This window comes from Columba livia, chromosome 2, assembly GCF_036013475.1.
Source record: "Columba livia isolate bColLiv1 breed racing homer chromosome 2, bColLiv1.pat.W.v2, whole genome shotgun sequence".
In the NCBI taxonomy this organism is placed as follows: Eukaryota; Metazoa; Chordata; class Aves; order Columbiformes; family Columbidae; genus Columba; species Columba livia.
The window spans coordinates 125,963,423-125,991,334 of NC_088603.1; the positions used below are offsets into that span (position 1 = coordinate 125,963,423).

At 36.9% G+C, this 27,912-nt stretch overlaps 1 protein-coding gene across 8 annotated transcripts in view; it reads right to left on the reverse strand.

Moving 5' to 3' along the window:
- The window catches only part of PDE7A (phosphodiesterase 7A), an 82,465-nt gene that overhangs the window by 32,015 nt on the left and 22,538 nt on the right, over positions 1 to 27,912 (reverse strand). For 3 of the 8 annotated variants that reach the window (XM_065053665.1, XM_065053670.1, XM_065053662.1), the window contains exons 2-4: positions 8,687 to 8,747; positions 1,824 to 1,856; positions 1,245 to 1,328 (exon numbers count right to left, since the gene is read on the reverse strand). In XM_065053665.1, the coding sequence (XP_064909737.1) occupies positions 1,245 to 1,328; positions 1,824 to 1,856; positions 8,687 to 8,747 (178 nt within the window). Of the gene's footprint in view, positions 1 to 1,244; positions 1,329 to 1,823; positions 1,857 to 8,686; positions 8,748 to 15,320; positions 24,155 to 27,912 lie in introns of those variants that run through there. The other 5 variants (XM_065053664.1, XM_065053667.1, XM_065053663.1 and 2 more) reach the window with 5 other exon arrangements.

The following is a 27,912-nucleotide window of genomic DNA, read 5'->3' on the forward strand; positions in this document are numbered from 1 at the left end:
CCACAGAAAATACAGTTAATTTGACAGCAGCAATAATATCATACATGACTGCCTTTTAACAGGTAGTTCTTTTAATACTTCTGCTAGTAGTTTCTCCCATCAGCATGAAATGCCACACACACACATATATATACACAGACAGTTATGTAACTCATAATTCGCATGCTGTTTCTACAGAGAACTTTTGTTATACTCAATAGAATTATCAGGCCTTGAGATAGAATTCTTATTCTCTATTGAAAAAAAATCAATATAGTGTACTCTTCAAACTTTGTTTTCTCACCTATTTTATGATACTCACTTTTGAATGAAATGAAGATTTTTAAGAGTTTTAAATTTAAGTAGTGATCTACTTTTAAAAAGAGTAACTTCGATTAATATCAATATTAGCACAGCTTCTGCCACTCATTTTTATGAATGCGGTAATTACAACAACCACACTTGTTACCATGAAGTAGTTTTTCTGAATCTCTCCATTGTACTCAGAATACTTGGAATTGTGCTGATACAATGTTGACATAGATACCTTACAACACTACGTACATTAATATTGTTGGTATAATTTAATTACAATTTAAATCCCCTGCACTTTTGCTGCATATTGGTATGGAGGTTATTAAAGCTTCTACATTACAACCACCACTGACATATTTAGTTACAACAATACATATGTAGGGACAAAAAAAAAAAAGTGAAATTATCCAAAACTATTCCTGCTATAACACTTTTGAGAAAAAAAATGTTTCCTAAAACACATAATCAAGACAATTTAGTCTGCTGCTTTCTTATGACACTTTAACCTTCATTTAAGATTTGGTCAAAAAACATTAAGTTCTAGCTACGTGTTTGAGTATATGTTATGTTAATTGATTATGATTAGGTCAAGAGTGATTATATCTACTGTAATTCAAATCATCATCCTGGACCAGGCCCTTCTGCAGGGAAGTATTCTTCTCAACTGATTGCATCTGCCAAGCAGGAAGTTGGAACACTCATTAGCATCCCCATTTCCACAGGGATTTGGGACTAAATTCAATGAGTTCAAACTAAAGTTTTAAAAACCAAAATTTACCAGTGAAGATTTGCCTCTTATTTTTGGTTATGAAGTAGCATGAAAGATTCTCCTAAGAAGCAGAAAAAGTGGTCTTGCTTTATAAGCTGCTAACTTTATTTTTAGAGGCTCACTAACTAAAACTAATGGAAGCCTTTGTTTATTTGTCATTTATCTACTTTTAAATACTTACAGTGAAAAATACGGAAATCAATGTATGGATGAGAACCTCTTCTCTCTGTTTCAAATCCTGCCCGACTTCTTACTCGCACATCTCCTAGAAACAGGGTCGAGAGTGAAATAAAAGTGTGGAAGAGTGGCAGAGATAAAATGCAAATGAACACAGCCTGGAGGAGTAAAGATTCATGTACTTAATGGAGGAGGATTATTCAAACCATAGGCCTATTTCGATGCTGTTTGTTTTAAAGGTGAAATTCAAAACAAAGTTTGAAGACTAGTTACACATGCAATTGCATGCTTTCTTGTCAAAATGTCTCCTGCCTCAGCATACATTGCCAGAAGCATGTGATAAGCATTCAGATGAAATTAGGAACAGGTTGCTACACCACTATTGTAAAAATGCACCTTAATATGACAGGAAACAAGAACATTAAAGGTCGATTTGTTCCTCAGTCACACACATAAAACAATAACATTTGGTATAGTACAAAAAAGATTCAGCTTCAAGAAATGGTAGCTTTTAGCAAATAAGCTAGTTACAATATGGTTTTATATTACATAATACAATACTTTCCCACTAGCATTTACTTACTTGTGCTCAGCTGTTTGAATATTACACAAGAGCCTATTAAAATACCAAAACTCAGTATTAAAATTTTATCAAACTATTTTGCACTGCTAGTTGACTTCTACTTATGCATTTTACCAACCGAAATCTGATCAGTATTCTTTTATTATGTATTTGTACTATGCACTAATGTAAGTAGTTCACCTGCACTAAAACCTTTCACTTAAAATCCTCCAGCAATTATAAATTTAGGGAAATCTCTGAAAATTAAATGCACTAATGTTTCCCTACCCAAATCCTAACAAAAAAGTGAAATTTAAGATGTGAAAGTGTTCAGGTTTCTAATTATTAAAATCCTTCAAGGGATTTTCCTGTCCTCAAACACAGTGATCTTCATATGAATCAAAACTAAGTATTTAACACAAAGAACTAAGACTGACTTTATAAGAACAAAAATTAAAATATAGCTATTTAATTTCCAGCAACCACCAATATTCTAACATCTTGAGAGTGCTTTTTCCTCTTCTTCTCCAACCTGCTAATTTGTAATGCTTAAGCAGGCAACTTACGTCAGAAAATAGCTAAAGATACTGACTAAAACTTCAATAATAATATACTCTTAATATTTCATAAGTATCTTTCTAGAGATGCACATCTATTAACACTATCTATAACAACACACTTCATTTGAATGTTATCTCGTGAAGCATGCTGGATAGACCATGAAACAGCAAGCAGACCCAGGGCTGCCCAAATAATGAATTTACTTATCAGTAAAAACATACCAAATACATGTGGTTTTCCGTTATTACGCCTTTTTTTTTAACTAAAAACTTTAAAAGAGCTGCAAAGGAAAGTAACCCAATTACTGCTTGTAAATATTATTTTTCAGACCACTGACAATATATTACTTATGAAGGTTTCAAGCATTCACGTGAGCAGAGTGCAAGAGGCTGGTCTTGTTCCAGGCAATACAGAGGCAGCAAACTGTAGAACTCTTCTGTTAGGCACAAGCAACTGGTGAATTTTATTTACAAAGTAAATGAATAAAAAGGAAATTTTGGAAAAAATGAGGCATCTTCATTAGTAGCTGTGTATGAAAATATAAGTTTACACAGAGTTCCATTACCTGTCACTCACATTCATCTGGGAAATCAGTCACAGCTACAGCTGTGTGAATGAGTTCACCAGCTGAATTAAAAGAAAAATAAAAAGTTTTTCAGTTGAGCTTTTTTTTTTTTTTCCTTTTTAGTTCAGAAAAGGCAATATTATTTTTGTGAATTATATTTATTTTTCAAGGCAGCTTTAGCTTTCAAAATTTACCACCATAACATGAATCGCCAAATAGTTTGGGTCAGTCTAGGTTTTGGTGAACAATTTACTTGTTCAAAATGTAAATAATAGGAAAAGTTCACAGAAAAATACTTGAAGACTAACATGGAATTCTGCAAATAACAAACCAATCAGGTTCATCTGATTAAAGATATCCAAGACGTTTCCCTCTGCTTTTTTATTTACTATTACCTAGTCTAACAGCATAGATAGAATGACAGTATTCCTGTTACCCTTTAAATGCCCACGAGCTTGTAGATTTTGAGTAGGAATATAAGAAAAACCATCTACAAGTGAAATGCAGAAGTGCAACTAACTACATTGTTTTTAACAGTAATTATCAAAACATGTATACACAAAATTTTAGCCAAAAGAATAAATACTATTAATAGTTTCTGATCTGCAATTTTGGTATAAGGCACTTGTAATAAGATAAAAGTAAAATTATCATATTTGCTTGAAATGAGAAGTTCTCAGCAAAGCAAGCAAAATATCATAATGAAATAGCTGTTAAACAAAATCCTCTCTCCTTGATTGTGGTAGAAGCAGAGGGTATTTTGTTAAAAATCAGTATCTCAACCATGGATGATGTTTTTAGAATACATTTGGATTTATTCTGGAAAAAGATATCACTTCTACAGGACTGGAATTTATCACAGTAAATGAAGTAGAAACTCCTATCGGGCCAAAACAAAGGCAGAAGAGCAGTCTCCACTATCATTGTACAGAACTACTGCATTTTACAAGATTTCAGACGACAAATGTGCTTGGAAAAATTGGTATGAGTGGAATTTCAAGATACCAAACATCCATCCCAAATTTCTATGTAATAACAAAGTGGCTGCACATCAGCACATTATGAAATGATGTGTTATTAGCACAGTGAGACTAATCTTTACTGCATATGTATAGTTAGCCCCAAAACATCCAGAAGCACTGGGCCATCCCTATCCATTCACTGTTCAGTTCATCTGACCTGCAAAGATCAATAGATCCCAAATTCACCCACTTCATCGTGTTTGCACACAACATAACATTTGCATTGATTTGCTTGAGAAATCCTGCATGAAGTTTTTGTAACTTTATGACTCTGAAATTATACAGGATTTAATTTTAAGGAAGAGACATGTTTATCATCATAGGTAAAGGCACAAGACATTTCAAATTTAACATTACTTTTATCAGACAAAAGGACACTGTTACACAATTCCTTCAAACAGCAATGGAAGTCCAACCTCAGAGCCAATCATTATTACGGTGTCTGAAAGAACATTAAAATTCAACACCTAAACCAAAAGAACTTATTAATAGGTTTTGTTTATTTAGACCTTAAACAAAAAAAATTAAATTTGAAGTGGTTACAAAAACCTTTTGAAACTATCAGATCACACCACTTGCTTATTGGTAAATTTCCTTGGGGGAGCCAGAAGCATTAGCAAGCTGACAGTTTACATTTTAAGTGTCTCTTTAGCCACTCTGAAGAGACTCATCTTAGGGGAACACATTCCAGTCCAGCATCTTAATGACAGTGGACTTCCAGAAGAATTTTTTTCCTCTTTGAGAGTTTCTGTGAATCCAAAGAATCAAAAGAAAGATTTAAAAATGTGAAGCCTTCCTTTCAAATACTGATTTTGTGCATGATTGTGACAAGATATCTGTTGGCTGAGTGTTTAGCCTGAATTTTTGCCAGAATAATTCTACATGACCAGGATTGCTTGCATTTTTAAGACAAAGGCCGTACAGGGAGAAACTCAATTGAAGACAGAATAAATAGAGGAAGAAGGAATATAAGAGGAAGGTTTGTAGCTACAACTGAAAAGGAATCAGGCCAGTAACAAAACTTACCTTGAGAAAAGATCCTTTAGTTCCTACCCCTCTCTCAGACAAGGAAAGCTCTGATCCCTCCGAGGCAGCTGAGATGCCACAGCTGACATCCCTGTGCGCCTGGGTTACCCAGCACACACTCGGTGCCACCCCAACGCTCCAGCGGGGCTCAGTAACAATCAGCAGCTGCTGGGGGAGCTGAGACCTTCTGGAGTGGGGCAGAAACCCCAGAGATCACAGAGGACAGCTGGGAACAGAAATTACGGCAGCCATCTCAAGGTAAACCACCCCAGTCAAAGCCATGAAGTTGTGAAGAGCAGGATCTCCAGCAACAACTACTGGCTTCAGAGATTAAAGTTTCTACTAAATTTGTTGGAGAAACAGATGACAGACAGGTCAGCCAAATATACCAGAATTAAAGCAAAAAGAAAACAACACAACAAGCGCTACAGGAGGAGAGCATGCACCTGCACTGCACAGCAACGTGCCTCCACTGTTACCTGCTTGAGGTGATCGAGACCTCTAAAGGAGGGTAAACTGCTCCAGTTTTAGTTGAGAGGTGCACGCTCACTGATTCGAGCAGTCACAGCCCCACTCTTCTCACCCCACGCACAGCAGCAAAACTTTCAGGCAATATAAAACAACAAGAAAGAAACCAGAAAAGCAAAGAAGAGAAAAACCCAAGAATGCATCAAGATTACACAGGAGTGCTTACAGGAAATTTTGAGAATTCCTCATAGCTGCTGAGAGAAGTCGCTGACAGGAGGTGATGCAGATATATTAGCCTTTCCAAGGTATTAAAAGAAAAATTCTACAATGCTGCATCTGTATCTATATTTTAAAATAGTAAACAAGCCACTCGGGAGTGGCTTAGTGTATATTTTGGGAATGGGGTATGACAGATGAGTCATTGGAGTCAATGCTGTTTGTTTATATCGACACTGATGAAGACAGTTAAGAGTTAGTTGTTTATTTTGTGTGCCCCCAAAATTTGATCCTATAAATTCAACCTGGAAACACTGCCATACCACAGGAATTTCTTTTTACTTGGTGCAAATTAATTTCCGTTGGATTCCAATTGGAACAGCCTGAAAATGTTAAAGGAAGGAACTCTACAGCCAGTACAACTGAACAGAGGCAGAGGGAGGTGTCCTGGATACCCCTAGCTTTATAATTTTGGTCTGCTAAAATAAATGCCTTCTGGCAGCACATTTTACTAGTAGATATAGTGTGCTTGGAATAATAGCCAATCAAGTAAACGGCAAAACCTCTCATGACTGTGCCTAACTTCCCCATAAGTTACAGCTGAGGATTCATTACAATACTGTAATGCAATTCTTCACATTTCGTGCAAAAATTTCTAATTGAATATATTAATTTTTGAATCTACTCTGATATGAATGGATGCATCAGTATGTAGAAACAACTGTTCAGCTTTCAGTCTGTTCTTTTTACCAGCCCATTTACAAATATAATAGCAATAAATCTGTAAACAGTTGCTAGCTTGTACAGTATAGTGTATATAACATTCGGAAAAACAAAGTGATCGCCAACAAGTGAAAAAGTGATACAAATTTAGCACACTGATTCAAACACCCAATGAGCAGTTTTTTGTTTGCTTGTTGGTACCCTCCTCCCCACAGCCAAAGCTAGGAGAGGTCAATCCTTCAAAAGCCTGACTGCCTCTGAGCAGCAGCATCACTACACTATTCATAACAAGAGCCCATCACATAGTTGAATAATTAATATTCCAGTTCTGCCTATGAGAATACTCAAAGATCTCAAACCAAGTGAGGTTTTGCCCTCAGCTGAGATGTACACACCAGGAACCACAGGAATTAATGCATCGCTTTCCTCTAGATTTACTCAAGCATTATCACAAATGTTTCTGCAGAAATGATGGGCCTAACTACTACATGGTACAGTTAAACTTCCAAAGAAGCAAAAGAAGTCCGGTTATTTTTCCCCATAAATTGTTTTCTAACAAGCTGAGTTTCTATCATTAGTAGATTAATTTTAAAAAGATAAAAACATAGACATGCACCTACAATACTTTTAATTCAGGCATACCAGTGCATTTTTTTAAATAAATACATATTTTCCCCTGTGTGGAACTGAAAGTACTCAATTTATAGGATTTTGAAGCAAAAAAATGTATTTTCTAAGTACAACACTGTATACATTTAGTTTTAAAACAGTATCTCAAAATCAAGGAAAAAAAACCACCTCATGCTTGAATTTACTTTTTCTCATGACTAGAACAGAAAAAAAAACAACACCCCACAATTTGAATAATTCTAGTGTTCATCCTGCAGAAGGTATGATTAAAACTGAAAAACTTATTTTAACTTTTGAAAATAAATAAGCCTATTTCCAACAATAACGAAAAACACAGAGCAGCTTTTTCAACATTTAGAAACCACTGTCTTGTTCTCCTTCTCTTAACAAAGCTCATAAATAATTACGTTCTCCTATTAAAAATCCTTCAGCAGTCGGTGCTATAGTGGTGCCATAGTATTAACAACTTCAAACTTAAAAAAAAAATAAAAGTAACTGAAAAACAAAAATGCAAGGATTTATGTATACATACATGGGTGTATGTCTACATATGTAGGTTCTGACTATAAATTCATATATATATATATATATACACATGCATACACAGGCATGTAGCTTACAACCTTAACATCACAGAAAATACAGTTATGCATTCCTGGAGACTTTAATAGGTACAACATACAAGTAAATTGGAAAGACTCAGGGCATAAAAAGACATGCTCTGGCTGATTTAATTGGTGCCAGTTAAGAATTTATAATCACTAGCTGTTGACGTTCGTCGAGCCCTGCAAGACATCATGCAAGCATTCATAGTCTATTTCAACACAAAATCACAGCTCAAGATGGCTTAAATTAAGTGGCATAGATGTGTGGGGAAAAGACTCAGCGCACATACGCAGTCCCCGGTGCCATCTGCACCACCAGCAGCCTCCGAAGAGGCGCAGGCAGCTCCGAACCCAGCAGCAAGAGCTTTGCATCCTTCTTCTCTCAAGGCCTGATCTCAACTCCTCTTGCCCTGCACTATCACAGAAGGTCTCCCAGATGCTCACCCCTCCCAATACTTACTTTCTTTTTAATTTGGGTTCATCCTTTATCTAGTTGCTACTCTGGAAACTTTCCTCGGCAACTTGACTAAACCACTGGCCCTGTCATGTGTCCTTTCCTTTCCCAAGTCATCTTCTAGAATTAGTAAGAGCAGTATTGTTTAAAATCATATCGTTATTTTAAGAACATCTTGAAAGTTTTGTAGCCTCAGTATTCAAGTTTTTCAAAGTGTGTGGTAACTCTCACATAAATGTTCTCTGAACTACACTTTTAACCAGAAGGACACCATGCAGAGGTGATAAATTCCATCACAGAAATAAAGATCAGTCATGAGTCATTTGGAAAACTTCACTTCTACCAAACACATTACATAAATTATAAGAACATTTTTTTTTTTAATATAGGAGTAAAACATCTGACACAATGGTTAACTTGGAAAAGAAAGAAAAAAAGGCAAAAAAAAACCCAAAAAAACCCAAGTCAACACAACAATTCCAAACTGTTCTAAAGAATCCAACCAGAACATTACCCAAGAGAAGGGGAATTTTACAAGTTTAAAAACTCAACACGCAATATTTAAATCAATCATAAACGTTAGAACTTTGCAATATAGAAACTGGTATGCTTACCTAGCATACGAATGTACAACGCAGTCTGGTCAGAGCTGTCATAGGAAATTGCTCCACGCCTCTGGAAAAAAAAGAAAGGTATATTTTATGCAAGTCAGAATTTAATAATTTTTAAATTGAACTGAAAATAAAGTATCAATTGCCCACTTTCAATTTAACTCTCAAAATTAATTTTGGAAATTTGAACATGCATCTTTCAAAAAAAAAAATTGTATATATATGCTGATTTTTTTAGCAGAGGACAAAGGAAGGATAGCAATTGGTAGTGAAGATATTATGAAAAACAGGATCAGAGCATGAAAAAATAACATCTCTGTTCCTTAATTTCTTTTGAGCTGCTCTTCAGTCATTCCTCAAAATAAAAAAAGATGTAGAACAAGATTAAACAGACAAAATAAAAAGTGCTTCTTATAGCCTTCTATAACATATTACTTAAATATTTGCAGTTCCTGGTTTGTTTATTTACTTTTACCTATGGGGTATTTCCACCATTCAAAGCTAAAAGTAGTTTTAAAAAGAAGTACTTAAGTGACACCATTACTGCAGTCCTAAGAATTCAACCTATATTCTGGAGGGGCAGGTCTTGGCTGCCACATACTGCCTTCATTCCACCCAGTACATTCTGTAGGCAAATCAAGGTATCGCTGAAATAACATGTAACACATGAAGCTATTTTAAAGAAAACAAGCTAGTGGTATTTCATGTTTGATGATTAAAGTATAAAAGAGTCATCAAGCTATTCATACACAACACTAAGAGACTCCCATATAGGCTGTATTTCTTATCTACACGAACTTTGTCTGTTCCATACTTATTCAGCCAATGCGATAATAGTTAGAATCCAGAAAGTCTCCCACCAGTGTGGTGAACAGGTCCTCAAACAGCTAAAACCTGGAGGGATGTTCTCATAGTTACACAACACCGGCATTACAGTCTCCAAAGCTTGGCACAAACCGGCGCCCGGCCTTTACTGTATTTTCACCACCATCCGCCACTTCCTGGGACCTTCATTAATGTTATTTCTTAATCACAGGATCAGAGGATCACCTTCACAACCAGACTTCAATTTTGCAAGTTCACAACGTATGTTCTTTAAAGAAATATGGTGGGTTTTTCTGTATGCATGCACATTAAAAACTCTTATGACCTTACCGCACGCAACGTATTTTCACTGAGGACTGAAGGCGCCGGGTGCCACAAAGGGTTATCACACCACTTTGAAAACTTCAGATGAAAACAAACCTGGAGGTGAACATAGTCACCCACTTTTTCCTCTGTGTAGCATGAATGCTACACCAGGGATGCACAGAGCCTAAACGTGCACAAGTTCAAAAGATGGGAAACCATACAGTGTTAGGAAATAGGACAGAAAACCAGATGTTAGACACTGAGAAGAATTCTGAAAGAAAAATATCAAGAAACAAATTTCTTGTAAGGGGAGAAAAAAAGGCAAAAATGCTTATAAACATCCATCTACAGAGCAAATTGAATGCACACAAAGACTAGAGGATTAATAACCTCTATCAGCATCATTTGTACAAGTGATGCCTTGACTCCAAACCCAGAAGCTACACTTAATTGTTTTAGTATTTTTCATGTCAAAACAAGAAAAAAAACTTGACACTCAAAGTCAGAAAAGTTTTTCCAATGATAAGTTTAATATTAAACTACAGAAATGACCAAAGACTTAGCTCCAAATGAGGTCAAATTATAGAAGCTGTTGTAAAGACAACAAGGTAGAACTCCCTGTACGGCACTTTTATGAGGTCTTAGCTTTTGCTCTGCATTTCCTTGGAAAAAGTCATAAACCATGCAAATAATCCTTCCCTTGAAATATGCTTGTATAGCCTGTCTCGCAGCAATGTGCTTGTCCAGAAGGAAAGGCAGCAAAGCACCTCATCAGCCAGAAAATGATGCTGATTTCCCACTAACATTTTTCAATTTCTTCATCTAACACACCTTTGAATTTCAGCATATCTCAGATGAATATATTTTCTGTAGCCTGGAACATTTCAAATTACTGACTAGGAAAAAATCAGTGATGTAGCTTAGTGCTAACTTGCAATTTGCACCTGTCTATCACAGATTTCTGAACATGTCCAGTACAGTTCTGTAATCTAATACAGGAGAAAGCAAAGCACACATGCAACTAGAAGAACCATGTCCAAATGGAGCACGACTCTCTGAAAAATAAATCCTTTACTGAAATATAAATCTTTCTGCTATGTTGATTACTTGCTCTCTAAAATCTAAAATATTATTGCTAGATAAAGTAGTACAACCATCTATGATATCAAACACAAAGCACATTTTTTAAAAACAAACCAATGCTTACACAAACAAGTGATTTAATTCTGCAAAATTCTGAGAGATCTCATGGGAATCTCTGAACAAACAAATCCTTTTAAAATTACCTTTCGAAGTTTAGTTTCCTAAGGAAAGAAGACAATTTATTTGTGTAAACTTTACTAAAAATACTTCAGAATTTCAGCTAATTTTACTAAAAGGGTAGAGAGCGTAAATTGGATAAATAAAATAGATATAACACTTATTAGCAAGTTCTGCCAAGGGACAGATACAGGGTGGGTAATAAGCGGCCAGACCTCTTACCTTTAGAAGAGGCAAATAAGCGGGGTACGGATAGCTAGGAGCACTGTGGTGGGCAGTAGGAGACAGAGGAGGGGGCTAATGGTACAGAGGTTTTTAGCAACTTGTGATGGGCAAGTAAATTAAATAATATTACGCACTTTCAGCCATCAGTGGTTTTGTGCTAGCTGACACCATGAATAGGTAACAGACTATGCATTACAGGTTTAGGTATTTCACATATTTTCCCACTTCAAATAATACTGTCAGCACACTAGTTACACTATCTCCTACACTACTCTAGAAAAAAAATGCAAGGAAAAATAAGAAAAAAAAAAGCAATTTAACACGTGCAGCAAATTTGTAAGCAGAAAGGCAACTATGTCTTGAAGAAGTGAAGTTTCTGTAAAGCGCTCAAACAATTTAATCACCAGGGTAAATGCCTCCTCCCTCATTGCTAATCAAAGGTCTGCTCTCTGTAGCCTACACCAAGACTATAATTACACTAAAAATTTACCTTATGCACACAGTTGGGATGACTGTAGCATTCACTGTATCAGCCTCCAGAAACCTTGTCTAAAATCTTCACGGGCAGAGTTTCTGTCACTTCTGGCACTCAACATGCCACATTACTGTTAATACTGTTAATTTATTTAGCATGAAATTTTATTTCTAGATCTATGCCACCTCTTTGGTCTGAGGCTTTGTACCTGTTAACAATTGTAAAACATACTAGAATTCCTTGACCCTTCATAAAAATCTCTAACAAATAAGCATCATTCCGACAAGAAGACAGAACCATTGGTCCTCACACTGCAGACAATGCTGATGTGTGTAGGCGGGTTCTCTTTTCAAGCACAAGGACAACTTGGTCTGGTGGAATTATCTCCTGGACTCAAAGTGATTCAACAAATTCCTCAAATGATTAGGTGAGGTTCTCAACCTCTCCACTTCTTTCCAGACACGAGCACAGCCCTCTGAACTCAGCGGGCTGTTCTGCTTCAGCAGTGAAGGCAGATGTCAGAAAGATGACTGGGAAGGATTCTTTACCCTAGACTTTCACTTCGAAAATCTCCCCCTCAAATTTCAGTTTCACATTAGAGCATCCTTTATTCTTCCAAAGGGCAATACAGTATAAAAAGCTTTCATTTCTCCTCACTTTTGTCACATTTTTATGAAAAGTAAATGGAAGAAGTTCAAACTAAAGTAGAAGATAGATTAATCCTTTAAGAACAACAATGGCATGAAGTCCTCAAAAGTAGGTGAAGGGAGTAACTACCAAAAGACAGTTTTAAGTCAGACCTTTCTGAAAATCGTTTCACAAGAGTACAGAAAGTTATTACAGGCCAGGCAACAGGAATGACATGCCAAAGCAGCACATCGATATATCTTCAAAGGGCAACTGCTCCAGTGATGCTAGGGAGCACAGCGTATGCCTGTAACCCTTGGAAACAGAGCAGCTGCTGCTGTTTGTGCCAAACAGAAACGTTTCCACTGGTGTATCAGTTTTATCACAGGGGCTTCCCAACCCTGTTCCAAGCAGATCACCAGCCCTACTGTGGGGTGCGTCATTCCGGGAAGCACCAGCCAGCTGGCTTTTGACTGTCCAGTAAAACAACCACTGGTCTCATTCTGTAACAGCAGAAAGAAACTGGTAGAGCTGTTGGCCTGCAAAATTTGGAACCTCCCATCAGAAGGAACCTTCTATAGTTTCTGATGGAGTACACAACCCCCATTTTGTGACTAAAGTTGGGAAAGAAAAGCCAGAGGACAGCAACACAGCCAGCCAGGTATTTTTACCTACTTGGCTTTTCCGCCCAGGAAAATTGAGAACAAACATGGAAAAGTTGTTATATCATGGCAACTGCAATTTACTGGTTATGATGCCTCAAACATACACACTTGGAAACTAAGATTCTAGGACAGTTTATCAACTGAGAAGTCCTAGAATCACAAACTAATTACATTAGATTTCTCCAACTACTACTGGATTTCAAAAGTGAGACTGGCATGTATCGTCATCCTTAGAATTATCTCAAGTAACTGAAAGTTCCAGGCTAACATAAGATCCACAGTTTTCCACAAGGCATGACCAAGCTTTTACTCACTAAAGCACTGGAAAATGCTCTTTTAAAGCACCTAAACTGTCACTGAACTCAGGCAAGCCACTGCAAAATGGTCCTACCAATATTTTCTAAATATATCCGTGGAGTTCAAAGCAGTATTTTGAAAGTTTATCAAACCAGCAATAAGAAAACATAGTTAATTTCAGGAAGGCAACACTAATCAGCAGTAAAAATGAGACACGCATATCCTCTTCAAATATACAAATGTAGCAGTTTTAATATTTTCTTCCATATAAAGCTATTTCACATGACCATCTCCCAAGACAGATGGCAATCATTTATAAACTTAGCTATTGTTTGACTGACAGTTATCAACATTAGTGATACAAATATCTCCCAAGTGTCAGTAAGGTATTTTCTCTTATATACCTTATATCATGTGGCATTATAAGATATACCCAAAGCTTTATCAATAAAAACTTCAAGATTTTAACAAAAAAATACAAAAGCTTGAAAACTGATCACAAAAGAAAACACTGTGAAAAGGCAGCACTAGTGATGGACTTAAGTGAGGACAGAAACACAGGGGGCTATTACCTTTAGAAACTAAATCACAATGGCAGGACTCAAAAGCAACAGCAGAATTGGATAACTGGATGAACACACAAAAGTAATTATTTAAAAGAAGCAATTGTTTAAAAGTGCAACCATAAATAGCAGAGATTTTTATACTTAACTGTATTATGTCAGCCACCTGGAATTCCCATTTTACCCAACCTTAACAGAATCTTTAACCAAACTGAATTACAGACACAATTCTTAAGTAGGCTTTTTATGTCAAGTTTTGAAAAACTAACAATTTGAGAATATACCAGCAAAATATGGATGATGTACTAGGCTAACACACCAGCTGTAAAACTGGCATTTAGAATCTGCCTTCAGTCACAAGTCAACACTCATTAGGGTACCCTGGTCTTTTTCTTGGTGTGGTAAAAACTTTATGACAAGTGCTAGCAACTACGCCTGACCCTTTCTGCTTTTAGTAAATTTAGAACTGGGTTATTATAGCAATGACCGAACAGTACAGGCATGGATACCTGATAAAGCTTGTTTTCACGACAAATTAGAATTCATGTTTGTTCCGATTTACCTGTTAATTGTTCAAAAACATTAAACTTGTGTATTAATAAAAAATAAAAAAATCTGTATATAAATGCATGAAATCTGTTTTTTTTTTCAGTTTCCTTTATTCTTTCCAATGATTCTGGCCTTCCTTCACAACCCTAAGTTTAAGTTTATTCCTTCTTTTGGAATTAATTCCAGGTTAGGCAGCAAGCTATGCTGAGAAGAGACTGGTCTCACCTCCAGACACCAATCCCACCTATGTTTACTACCACAATATACATTGTGGGGATACTTAAGCTCTTTAGAATGAGAGAGTAGAAACTTCTAATTTTGTTTAACATCAGCGCACATTTTTCAGAACGCACACATCTCAAATGGAAAGGCTACAAAGTAAGTGAAGTAGCCAGTATTTCACCCAAGCAAACAAAACTGGTATATCCACTCCTTTAACCCTGAAACCAAAATGGATATTCTGTCCAGGAAGCAAAATATGCTAATTTGTATTATTCTCACAACGTTTAAAATTGTTTTTCCTCATTTTCACAAAGTGCTACAGAGTTGGAGGTCTGTCAGTAGATGTGACAAGCAAAGCCCTGTCATTCGGAAGCCATTTCAATTCCCTTTTCCCCGTCTCCTATCTGGCACTGCTACAAAACACTCTTCCCACTTCAAGGCAGGCAAAAGTTGAGAGCTACAAAATCATGTATGAACACTTAGGAAACACAATCTTAAATGATGAATGATGTGTTTCCAAAACAGATTAGATTTTAAAGAAGAAAAATAAGTACTTAATGACTTGTTTTCTCTCAGGCTACTTCTAAACCCAGTTAGTCAAAACAGAATAATAAAATGCCTACCTTAGAAGTAATCCATCTGATAAGGATCACAGCTAAACACCAGATCAATACAATTCCCATTGGATCACCCCGAAGACCTGAAGCATAATCTCTTCCCTGGCGCTGCCAGAAGCTGTGTGAGGGTTCCGGAGCCCGAGAAGCGGCGTGCAGCAGCAAGGGAACAGGCAGGGAGGAGGCAGGGAGCAGGCAGGGGCTGCCCGCACCTCCGACAGCTGCGCCCAGGCCCCATCACCTGACAGCCCAGCTATGTGCCCTGCGTGAGCTGCGCTGCCCCGTACCCCTCACTGCCAACTCCCGACCCAACGAGAAAGTTTTACAATCAGAGGACACGGCCAATAGCCAAACCTTACTAAACCCTGCAGAAATGCTAAAGGAAATGAAAAACCACGATTATGTGCTTTTATAGCATGTATTTTAATGCAGCAAAGCTTGCTAGGCTGCAGGATCACACTCCAGTACTCAAGGCACCTGAGCTAACTCAGGATACTGCCTTGCCTCTAAAGGCTATGAGGAGCCTCTTTCCAGCATATTTACCCATAGTCCGTATTCACAAGTTCCTTTCACCTTTGAGACCTGGAAAACTGCTATGAACTGAACTTCAAAACATATTTCAAGGTTTTTTTCACAGCAACTTCCCATAAACAATATTAATGAAAAAATTCAATGCACTAAACATATGCAACCACTGACACCGATTATGTTTCTCTAATCTCTTCTTTTGTCCACTGAATACCAAGCCATCCTTCATACTGCCTTTCCAGCTACACACACTCATGCCTGAACTGGCAAATTGCTTTGGTTTAATCCTCCAAGGGTTGAACTTCCCTACAATCCCCCTCTCCCTCTTCCTCTAAGAGCACTGATTATGCAGCCAAGAGGTCCTACATACTTGGGGCAGCTCTGAGAGTCACTTTAAGCCAACAAAATGTTTCATCTCAGAAATACAAAGAAACCTGAACTGGTTCAGGAAAAAAAAAAAGGCAGCAGCTACGGGGAGGGGGGGAAGGAACAGTGTGGGATACTGATGAGTTTAAAAAGATGAAGTGGAATAATTAAAGGTAAATTACATTAAAATTCTGCTCTTCCTATAATTACTTTATTATAAGATCATATTGCAAATTCCAATATGCACACAAAATACAAAAGTTAGCACAGATTAGCAATGGAGTAACTTCAACACTAAGATGGTGAATTTCCTCCCATGCAGACAAAAAGGGGACACGTGCCACAGTGGATGTGTACTGAACAAAGGAGAAGACTCAGCAACTGAGAAAGGGCTCCTTGTTGTTTTATATTACAATTCCCAATATTTGTGCTGGCTTTTAAACCATAATCATGATCTTGACACCAAGCTGTAGATTCCTACAGCACCACTACATTGCAAACATGTATCTTCTGTTCCCTCCTCATGCCCCTGAAAATCAGTCAGATCGAAACCATAGGCAAGAACATTCAAATGGAGCTTTAGGTACCTCACTTAATAAATACAGCACTTATCTAAAGGTCTGTCAAGTTCCACCCAAAATACAAACTGTCACAGAGGTAGATGTAAAAACATTACAATCTCCAAACACTTGACAAGGTTAAGACACCCTGACAATTAGTCATCATCAGTCTGATCTTCCTTAAAAATAAATAAATGGTATTTATGCCATATCTGCATTAACAATTTGGCACAACTGGAGCAGATCAAAACACAGCTGCTGCTGAGGTCTTTACACCTATACTATATGAAGCCCAAGAGAGGGGTTTTTTTGCAGGCCACATTTACTCAGACTTCCCAAACTGGATTCTACCACAGTAGGTTCAAAGCTGCCAAAAATAGTCGATAATCGGTCAAACCTCTATGACCCTATTTAGGATCAGAGCACACTTGGTCACACAAGGAGTGGAATGGCTCGGTCTCTTTTGAAAGGAAACTGGTTAGCACATACTGAAACCACTCTGGAAAACAAACAAATGGTCACAATAAACAGTGACAATGAGGTGATTTGCTTCTAAGATTGAACTCTCCTCCAAATAAAACAAGTATAGCTTTAAGATCTTTGAAAGGTCAAACATTTCTCTCTGTCACCACTGTTTTTAATCCCCAATCAGTCTTCTCTGTTTTCGTGTCTCAAAACACATGAAGATGTTCTTGGAGTGTGTGGATGGTCTTATCCCAGCTGTATGGAGCAAGCCTTTCTTCCATCGATATCGGAAACACAACATTACCATAGGAAACACAGCAATATAAAGTAATCACACCTTCCTCTTTTGTCTTCCAACTGTAAGTGGTTTAATTAATTAGCTTAATCTTACTGGAAGTTTTTCTTAAAACTATTGTCTCCTGCATAAGTTTAATACCGGAACACAGAAATAAAAATATTTGCCCATCTGTTACGCATCACTGCAGCATTATTTGTTTTAACTACAACTTGGAAACAAAGACTGTTTCAGAAACAGGATTCCGAATTCGTAGACAAAGGAAAAGCAAGAAGTGCATTAGTTTGTATCAGAAATCAACAAAGAAAATAAAGTACCTCTTTTGGGGAAAGTACTGCTGTAAATAACCCCATTAACAATTCTAAGGTGAAGGTGAAATCAATGATGTCTTACAAGCATAAGATGGAAATTATTCAAGGTCATTAGCAAGTATGGTAAAGCCCCAGGTAGAAGACTTAAGATAGTACTAAACTCGCTCTGTGATAGTACACTATCTATGTAAGTTCTGGGAATGCAATCAGTGACCCTTGGTCTGTGAACATTGTTCTCAGGTTCATCTTGAAATGAAGGAGCACACCAGAAAGAACAGCTATCTTATATTGCATTTTTTGTCTTTTAAAAATTATGGAAGTTCCCATTGCTGCTTTGTTTTCTTTCTTCTCTTTTTCTTCCCTGCTTTTTAGCAGATTCTATTTCAGGGTTTTTTTTAAATTCATTTTCTCAATGCATGCAGAGGCACTATGTTTGATAAGACAAGGTTTCCAGTACTTAACACTCAAATATAGCATTAGAAGTCATTGCCTAGTTCCTGTGCTTGCCATCAGCTCAAATGTACAAGGGCAACTGCTGTCTCTTACCATTTCCAAACATAAATATCCAAATGACTCCTATGTAAATTTAACGACATGACATTGTTGATGCACCCAAGCAAAGACACATTTTGCTATAATTTTTGCATTTACTGAGGAATTATTTCTGTGTCATTCCTCACAGAACAAGAATTCATTATCAATACAGCAGAAAGCACCTGGGATCTTGCAACAGTTGTTACAAAGATTCCACTAGGAATTTTCTAAAGATACCAGTTCGCTCTCATTGTGAAACTGGCATCACATTGGACCAGCTCTTACCGATTCAAAGTAGTTCCCCATTAACATTCCATAGTGATTTGCAAGGATCTAATTATTTCATATACAGTCTTAGAGGTCTCCAAGGGTCCACCTGGAAACCCATTATTTCCTACTAGCATACTCTGTTATTCAAAGTATCAAGTACAGGATCCCAGTTTTAGTTGTATATTTCTAAATACCTATCTGTTACAATTTTTTTTTTTTTAATAAAATTCAGCAATCCTGAAGAATTACTCAGCATTGCCTCACAAACCTCAGTAGCTACCATATCTTCAGAAGTGTCTTTAAATGCTCCTCCCAAAAAACATTTCAGTAACACTTTCAGGAAATCCAGAGCTGAAGCAACAGCACCATATTTCACAGACGTTATTTGGTCTCACGTGATGCTCCTGTTTAAATGCAGCAGGGCTTCACAGATGTCTATCACCACATTAGTTTTTATGCAGAAGTCTGAGGCCCACTGCTCATCACTCCTGCTCTCCACAACGACCTGATTTCACACATGTGCATTTGTGCACTTGGCCCAGAAATGAGATCTCTGTGTGGTCTCCTTTGCCCTTCAAACACCCCCTCCCAGAACAGGCACAGAACCGTGCTTGTGGTACACTGGTTTCTAGGACACATTCCTGACTGGCATAGTACTTGTCATGGACCAGCCACGGAACTTCACCATATTCGTATTAACAGCATGTAAAGACAGCTGAGGAATTAGCCTATCACTTGCCAATTCATCAGCACACAGTGGAGAGGGGGGCGAGGGGGAAGGAATCAAAAAACACAACCCACCACACACACCACAGCTCTAAACTCATTTCCATCTTTTCTTCGCTTTTCTCCCTGTCTCATTACCTATTACATACAATCTCTCTCTCCGGCAGACTTCTCTGCAAAGAATTATTAAATGGTAATATATGACAAGTATTTTTATAACAAATGCAGGTAGCTATCACTGCAGCACCACCCAACCACGAAACACTGCACTCACAGAAAACAGAAAAATACACCATTATTTTTACAGATACTGAGAACAGACCTTTTAGAATTTCACAGTGTATAAACAGTGACCAACTTTTACAAGTGCTACTTCCGTTTGTATTTTAATTAAAAATGTTATCTAAGCATTTGACTTCCAAATCAGCTTCTTATTTAAAGCATTTGCCACATAGCCTATGTTGCATCAAGATACAAGTTTCCAAATATTCTAGCTGTTTATTAATTAAGCTTTCTATCAGCTAGTAAGCAATAAGCAAACAGGAAAAGCTGAAGAACGTTAGCAAAATTCACCTTCTTTACTACATATAAATCATTGCTACTAGCCAGTTTGTCGCAACTAAACTCAGAAGACTGGCTGATCTTACATCTGGGGGTTAGAATTCCAGAACACAAACTTCAAAGCCAAGGACAAATACAAATCCAAAAAGCAGAATTTACCTTTTTTCTTAGAGAGCACTTCTCATTTTTATACATCTTCAATTTCACTCTTCCATAAGATAGAAAAAGAAAGAACCCCCCCTCCTCATTAAAACTACAACATCTAATCTCAGCAAATGAAAAGAAGCCAACAACCCTGCATTTCTATAGCACAACTCATTCATCAGCCACTCTAGTGTTGCAATAGAAAACTATCAGGATCATCCTATACACACTGCAACTCCAAAAGGAGTGAGAGGTATGCTATATTTTAGAAACAATCATGTAAATCTTTGCCAAAGCAAGCACACTTTAAACATTGCAATTTTCTGATGGCTGTTCTTAACCTTTTGTCTTATTTGCTTAATATCATGCTCATGTAACAGAAATGGCCATATAGCACTGGAAAAATTATTTGGCAAAAATGCAGATATCTTAGTTGAGGGATGGACAAAAATGCATTTTTAATTTCCTTGTATAGATTAAACACCTAGAAACAGATTACTTCTTTCTAGAAATTAGAATACTCTCTGTGCCTCTGTCATATAATGAGCTTTAGTTAATCTTCTGATGATTTGTTTTACCTAATAGTAAAGAACATACCATTATATATTTAAAGGATCTAAACTAGATCGTTTGTCACTGTGCCAGTTTGTACCATAAAAACTTTGTTCTTACAAAAATGTATTTAGCCAAAGACCTGAAGTTCTACAGTATAATATTCATTCTCATTTTGTTCAGCTATTTTTCTGAGACTGCTTACTTACAATTGCATTTTACAGCTTTGTTTAAATCCACAGAGCTTAGATTTCTGCTTGTCTCCAGAGAAGAGATGCTGGCACAAAGCTATACTCCATTTTTACCAAATCCTCTTTAAAGAAACAAACAAAATAAAAAGTAATAGAAGTTAAGATGACAGTCTACACACATTTTTCAACTGTGTTTTGGACATAGTGACACTTATTACGCTTAGACAGAAAACCATTTTAGTGTGGTCATACAGATGCTCAGCTAGGGCTTATATTTGTCCAGACCTGTTTGCAGACACTGTCATTGCTCATGCACAAAAGGTCTGCAGCACAGCAAGAAACTCGACCAGCTTTAGACTTCAATACGAAAGCCTACATCTGTGACTTCAAAGAGTTAAAAAATGGTACCACTGTTACAAGACAATGTACCACTGCAACCTCAGACTGCAACCCATTCTCTGAAGACGAACTGTTCTTAAGGTGAGATGCAATAAACTGAGTTTTAGCTGCTCTGAGTTACCGTGTTTCATTATTAAACATACCTTTAACAAAGAATGGTATATTGGAAGCAAAGAAAAAGTAATTTCAGTTCCCACATACTTCACATATTGGAAGTAACCTGGCTATGTAAGTCAAAACAGATTAACACTAATACATGATAAGAAAAGCTACCAATGTTTTAGACTTCATAATAAAACATTTATGTTCTACTTCTAAAGCACATCCTTTGAACAGTGAAAGCCTATCTTACTGTCTGCCTTATATTTAACTGGAAACTGAAATAAAAAATACTGAGGTTACATTCTCACAGAAGGACAACATCACGAAACTGTCAACACATCACAACGCTCAAAATTACAGAAATTTAAGTCACAGTAGTTGTATGTTATAATTCTTCATAAATTATCTACAGAAGATGCAAATGACAAGAAGTTTGTCCTCTGAATTCAAGGTCTAAGCTTTTTTCTCTGGAGAGAAGCTTCTCCAATAACTTTTGTTCATATGTGAACATTACTGGCTCCTTTCTGCAGTTCTGTGGCTCCCAGAAGCGTGTGTGTGTGGGAAAGGGGAAGCAACCAGGGCCTCCCCAGAGGGCAGTTGTGTGTATTAATATGAATTTCCACTGATGTGCCTGTCTAGCTCATGAACCCGAAGGGGAGAGCAATGCAGTGCAATGAAGGAAAGGTAAAAGGCATGGGGTCAAGGTACAGTGTGAACTGCTGCTTTTTGACTTGCTCCCTGGCTTCTCTCTCATTCAGACATGAAAAGCAATCAAATTAATAGATTGAGTAAAAAAAACCCTAAGTGGTTCTGTTTGGCGCCCAAGTGATGGGTAATCTCCCATATCTATGAGGGCTCAAACCTCCCTGTAAGCCTCAGGAATATCTGCCCACCTGGTTATAGACTAATGTGTTTTTGCTAGTCCAGCACTGCTAAAAGATACTTTTAAACTTCTCATGCACACTTCCATTCACTTTGTAGTAAGTATTTAAATAGTAGTTTACACAAAATTAAAACATTGACATCTATTGAGACTCTAGGCAACACAGCTTCCATTTATTACAAGCAGGTATTTATGCAAGGATTTTAGATATGATTTTCAAATCTTACTAAAAAAATATTTCCCACGGGGGGGAAAGGGGGGAGAGATAAGAAGAAAAAAAAGAAACCCACACACATTTCAGGATTTCCCTAGGCCCACAGGAACATGCTAAAGTTCCAAAAATATGTTAACCATTAAAAAGGCAGTAATAAAATCATCTCTTTGTTTCTGGTTCCTTGCTAGCCATCACATAAACCCATGAAAATATGACGTTTTCAAAAAAAGATTAAAATTCAAGGGGAAAGCTGGAGGTTTCACATTAATACATTAAGCAGAAATGGCATAGAACATCTGAAATAAATCAAGCCTAGCTGTTATTTTCCTATTCTGTGATCATTTCCATTAAAATAACTGAATGACTACACAGGACAAACACAGAAAGTGGTTACACCATCTGCTGTCAAATCCACAAATCAATATAGTATTTTTTTAATAATACGATGGCATTACAAACGAAAATAATAATTAACTTAAATAGTCATCACAAAGTTTATTAAGCTTAAAGAGATCCAAAGAAAGATCATATTGGCTGTGCCTAAGCATTTCACAAAAAAAGCAAAGCACACAACTAGGAAGCAACGCGCAGTATCTGAAATACAAAGAAAAGGCAAGAGAAGTTACGTTGGCCAACTACATTTAAGTTCTTTCCCCTCAAAAATGGAACATTTCAAGCTTCCAAACAAAAACTAATCAGAGTTACAATTTCTGCTACAACCTTCTTTCCAGAGAAATTTCAGCAGGATACTTGCCTGCACTAAACATTTTAGAACTTGCTTATGCACCATACTCAAAAATGCCTGTAGTCTTCCATGAGTTTTCCCAAGAACTAATTAAACCTACGCCCATTAAGGTTAAGCTGACCAGTTTCAAATGAACTGGTTAAGCAGACCAATTTGAGCTGAACTGCCTAAACTTAGGCTGTAAGTAGCAGGTGAGCTGCAAACCCCAGCCTTCCAAATACCACGGCTCAACCTCTGTCACTGCAACACCCTCCCTCCCTCACTTTCCAGCCTGCAATATATTATTGCCAGCTTCCCATATCTTATTTTATTGACCTACTGATACAACCCTGTTTTAGATACTTTCAAACTCTCCTCTGACCTGCAGCAGATGCAAATTTCTTATAGGGAATGCTTTAAAAACTCGCTAATGAAGTTTAATAAAGCTATTTTCATGCAAGACTGATTTTATAGGCATTTACACATTTGTACAACGTGCAGTTACTGCCTCACATTAATATTCTGTTAGCATGTTCATCAAAAACCCCATCTATTTATTTCAGCATCTCATCATAGATAAAGCTGACCCAGTAACAGCTTTTCAGTAGTGTTGTGGCTTATGCCTGCAGGTGTTAAACTGAAAAAGACTACTGTGTTTGAGACTGAAATAGTCCACTGAAAAGGTTCGGCCTTCCATTACAGAGGTTGTTTGTGGGTTGTTTTTTGTTGTTGGGTTTTTTCATACAAAGAAAGAGGTTTGTTTAAAAAAAAATAAGTATCAGTACTAAGAAAAAGCTGACAAAGGAACAGAATAATTACAAGCTCAAAATTATTACCAAAAAAATACCAAGCGAAAAATGCCATGCGACTGCAATTCCCTATTAAGGGGAAGCATGAAAGGAGGTACGGAAACAGGCATATGTAAAGAAAGCATTCTATTAATAGATTAATATATTTTTCATACACTTTACAGCTGACACATTGACATAGGAAAAAAGGTGGAAAGCTAGTAGGAAAAATAACATCACCAACTTAGGGACTTCTTCAACTATAACCAATATCCTTCCACAGCCTTCTCAAAAATTCAGTGTCCTCGTACCAGCTTCTCATTATTCAACCGGAGTGTGCATTTTATTGCATTTCCAACATTCCAAGACCTCCTACAAGTAAAAACAATTTTCAAGTAATTTTTCTGTAAGGATTTCACAGCAGGATACCTCTGAATTTAATATTCCATTATTTTAAGGTAACAAGATGCTACTTTCATTGCCAAGCTTTAACTTTAAACAGAAATGAATTTAAGAATCCAGCATTTTAGAAACAGTTATTTCAGATGGATTTTTTAAAAATCATATTTGTAAAATTAAGTTCTATTCCCATTTTATTCAGTTATCCTGCAGAGATGCTGAAAAAAAAAACCACACGATTATTATATTGTTTCTTAAAGAAGCAAGAATTGTAGCGGTACCAACAAGAATGTTTATCTCTGAAGCTCCTTGCCACCCACTGGACACCTGTCAGTCTTGGCACTGGCCTTTATGTGCCCATGTAAAGAAGATTTTGCATGGCATAGCCCTCTCTTGACCAAATTAGGCTAACCTCATCTGCATTGACATCAGTGCCTATAATTTTGGAATCTCATCGACAGAAATAGCTTTATCACAGGGCCCAGCATACGAATTAAGCATCTGTATAGGGCATGCTGAACTTGAAGTGATGAAAAGCTGTAGTGGAAAAATCTTAGCATATGCTTTGAAGCTATATCTAATTAAGGCAACAGTTCGCTACTTTGGGTAAATTTATTATTTCAAGTCTTGGTTTTAGTCCACTGGCAGTATCCTATGTTTGCACACAAACTAGTGTTAAAGCCTTTCATTTTAACTTAGAACTCTGAACTAGTTCACATTTGAAAGCATTTAATATTTCAGGTATACAGAAATCACACAAATTGTTATTACCAGATCCCAGCTTTGTCTTCAAATTTGGTGTCACTAATCATTCCATTGTTCTGTGAGAAGCTTTTTTTCAGCTTGCTACAGGATTATCTCCAGTACTCAATTTGTGCTGTCTGTGCACGACAAACTAAGAATACCAAGACACAATTAATTTCATTAATGTTATATGACTTTGGCAGTAAGGGGAAAGTCTAATATATTTGGATCATAATCTCCTTATGAGTGTAGTCATCTAATTTTATCGAGGGACTTTGGAAAGAAGTAGAACAGCAAAATAATTAAGCTACATAAGCAACCTCTAAAACACATTTGGAAAACGAGGGGAGAAAAAGAGAGGAGTAATTTGCACGACTGCAGCATAATTCCAGGTTCCTCATCGCTCTGTCAGAGCTGGGAGTCTACAGATCAAAAGGCAGACAGCACTGCTCGCCTCGCTCTCTGGGGAAAGGAGGATCTGCTGTCAGTAACTTCTCCAAATATGATGGAAGACAGACATGAGCCTCAATATAATTAAAGCCTTTCTCACCTTATGAAGGAATTTTAAGATTTATGGAAATACAGATGAGCATGTAGAACTAAGGATCAGAACAAAGGAATAATAGAAAACACTAAAAACATTCCTTGCTTTAAAATAGTTACTGAATATGGATGGCATTGTTCCTGAAGGGAACAGTACTGGAAGCACTGAGCCTACCCACAAAGACTTACCGAGAAAATACAGAAAGTAATCGCAACCAGCCTGTAGTTCAAGATCCCTTCTTTTTGAGGGGGTGACATGGGAAGCCAACCTGTGACAACAGCAGCAGAGCCTTGCTTCCCATATCATTCTACTTCCAAAACAATTACCCCAACTTGTTCTTTACTGCTTCCTACACAAAATTACAAATTGTCTTCATGCCTCTAACGAAAATTTTCTATGTGTAATCAAACGACACACTCTCATTGTACTGTCCCCTCTCTTCCATCATATCCCACTAAAATAATAGTGTAGGAGAACAAGAACAAAAAGGTAGGACATACTGCAGCTGACCTACCAGCCTGGTCACAGCCTTACTGCTTATCAAGCCAGAGAAGTTCCCCTGGAAGTCACCAGTGAAGAGCCTAACTCTTGGTCTTTCCAAATCAAGAAAAGCAAAACCTTTTCAAATTAAGAAAATAACAGATCAATTTTCAACACTGAACTTTTATTCTGCTTTAAGAGATATCTCTATTAAGTCATTTCTTCCAAGAAAGTTTCAGACATGTCCTTCCAGACAAGTGATGCAGACATTTTGAAAAATATCCTAAACTAGAAGTTATTCATGGGAATAAACCATCAGCCAACGCAGTGAGCTGTTCATAACCCATTACTTACGACGTCCTTAATTTTAACCTAATCCACAAAAATATATATATATATAAAGAAAGAACAAAGGAATAATAGAAAATACTAAAAACATTCCTTGCTTTAAAATAGTTACTGAATATGGATACCATTGTTCCTGAAGGGAACAGTACTGGAAGCACTGAGCCTATGGTGCATCTTAACTGAATTTGCTTATAGCATGTTCTTTTTGGTTTTTAATTAGACCAAGATAAGATTCCATGATGGTTTTCCACAGAGCTCCCAAGTCAATTTATGCACATAGGTTGTTGCCCCTGTAATTCTTTACTTAAAAAGGAAAGTGAAAGATCTGAAATGGCCAAGTGCTCAAACTCCAAAGCCAGAATTAATTCTCTCAGTGGCTTCTCTAAAGTACTCAAATGTATCAGAGCACTTCACAAGTATTCATCCTCAAAAGCCCAAATGAGCACTGAGAGATCGGAGCCCAAACACTAGTCCTTCTGTTCACCCAGTTTAAGACTGCTAGAATTATAATTCTACCATTTTTTGAATCACATGCAGCCCTCACACAAGCAGAGCTCCCTGGCCTGAGCTTTCTCCTCTGTTGCGAGTGGGTGGAGGAGAGGAAGAGGGCAGGGAAGGCAAATCAGGCTGCAAGATCCCACATCAAGCACTTAACAAATGAGAAGCACACAATCGCCATCTAGGAAAAGCCTGATTTCCATGTCTGCACTAATAAGCAATTACAAGATGGAAGCATGAGAAATAATCTTTTTCTCCAGAGTGGCATTTAGCTGCCTTATAAGTAGACACAACTGTCTCCATTCTTCTTAGATAGAAAAAGAGAAGGAATGGTTGTAACTCTTCTCACATCACAAGCAACTACATTTTGTGCAATAAAGGAGGCAAAGATTTCCTGGAAAATATTAACAAAAAACATTTGAAAAATTAAAACCTCACAAAGCATCAATGTAAGGATGTTAATATGGATGGCATGGGCAATCCAAATGCATATTCCCTAAATGTTATATTTCTCTTTAGAATTACATCCATAAGGGAAGAAAACTATTATGTCACAGTTTTTTTAATTGAAAGAAAACAAAAAAAACAATAAATCATGAAAGGAAAACCAACAAAACAACAACTAAACTATGAAGTTCTATCAGGTCAGAACATATTATACTTTACCCATATAATTTCCCAAAGAAATTGCAAACTCTAGATTCATCTCAGAGGCCACTTCTGCTATTTTAAGATATAAACTAAATACCTAACTCACCACATTCTAACAGTAGAAAACAAATATAAAAATCTATTTTTAAAAATAGCAAATTGAAAATATATCCCAAGCAACAAATGTTTATATAAAGATATACAAATACACTCAGCATATAAACTGTATTTGGAAACAGATGCATAATTTAAAGCAATCATTCTTAAGCAGCGAGTACCAAGTTTTTATTGAAAGCAGTACAATGCAAAAAAATGAAGTAGCTA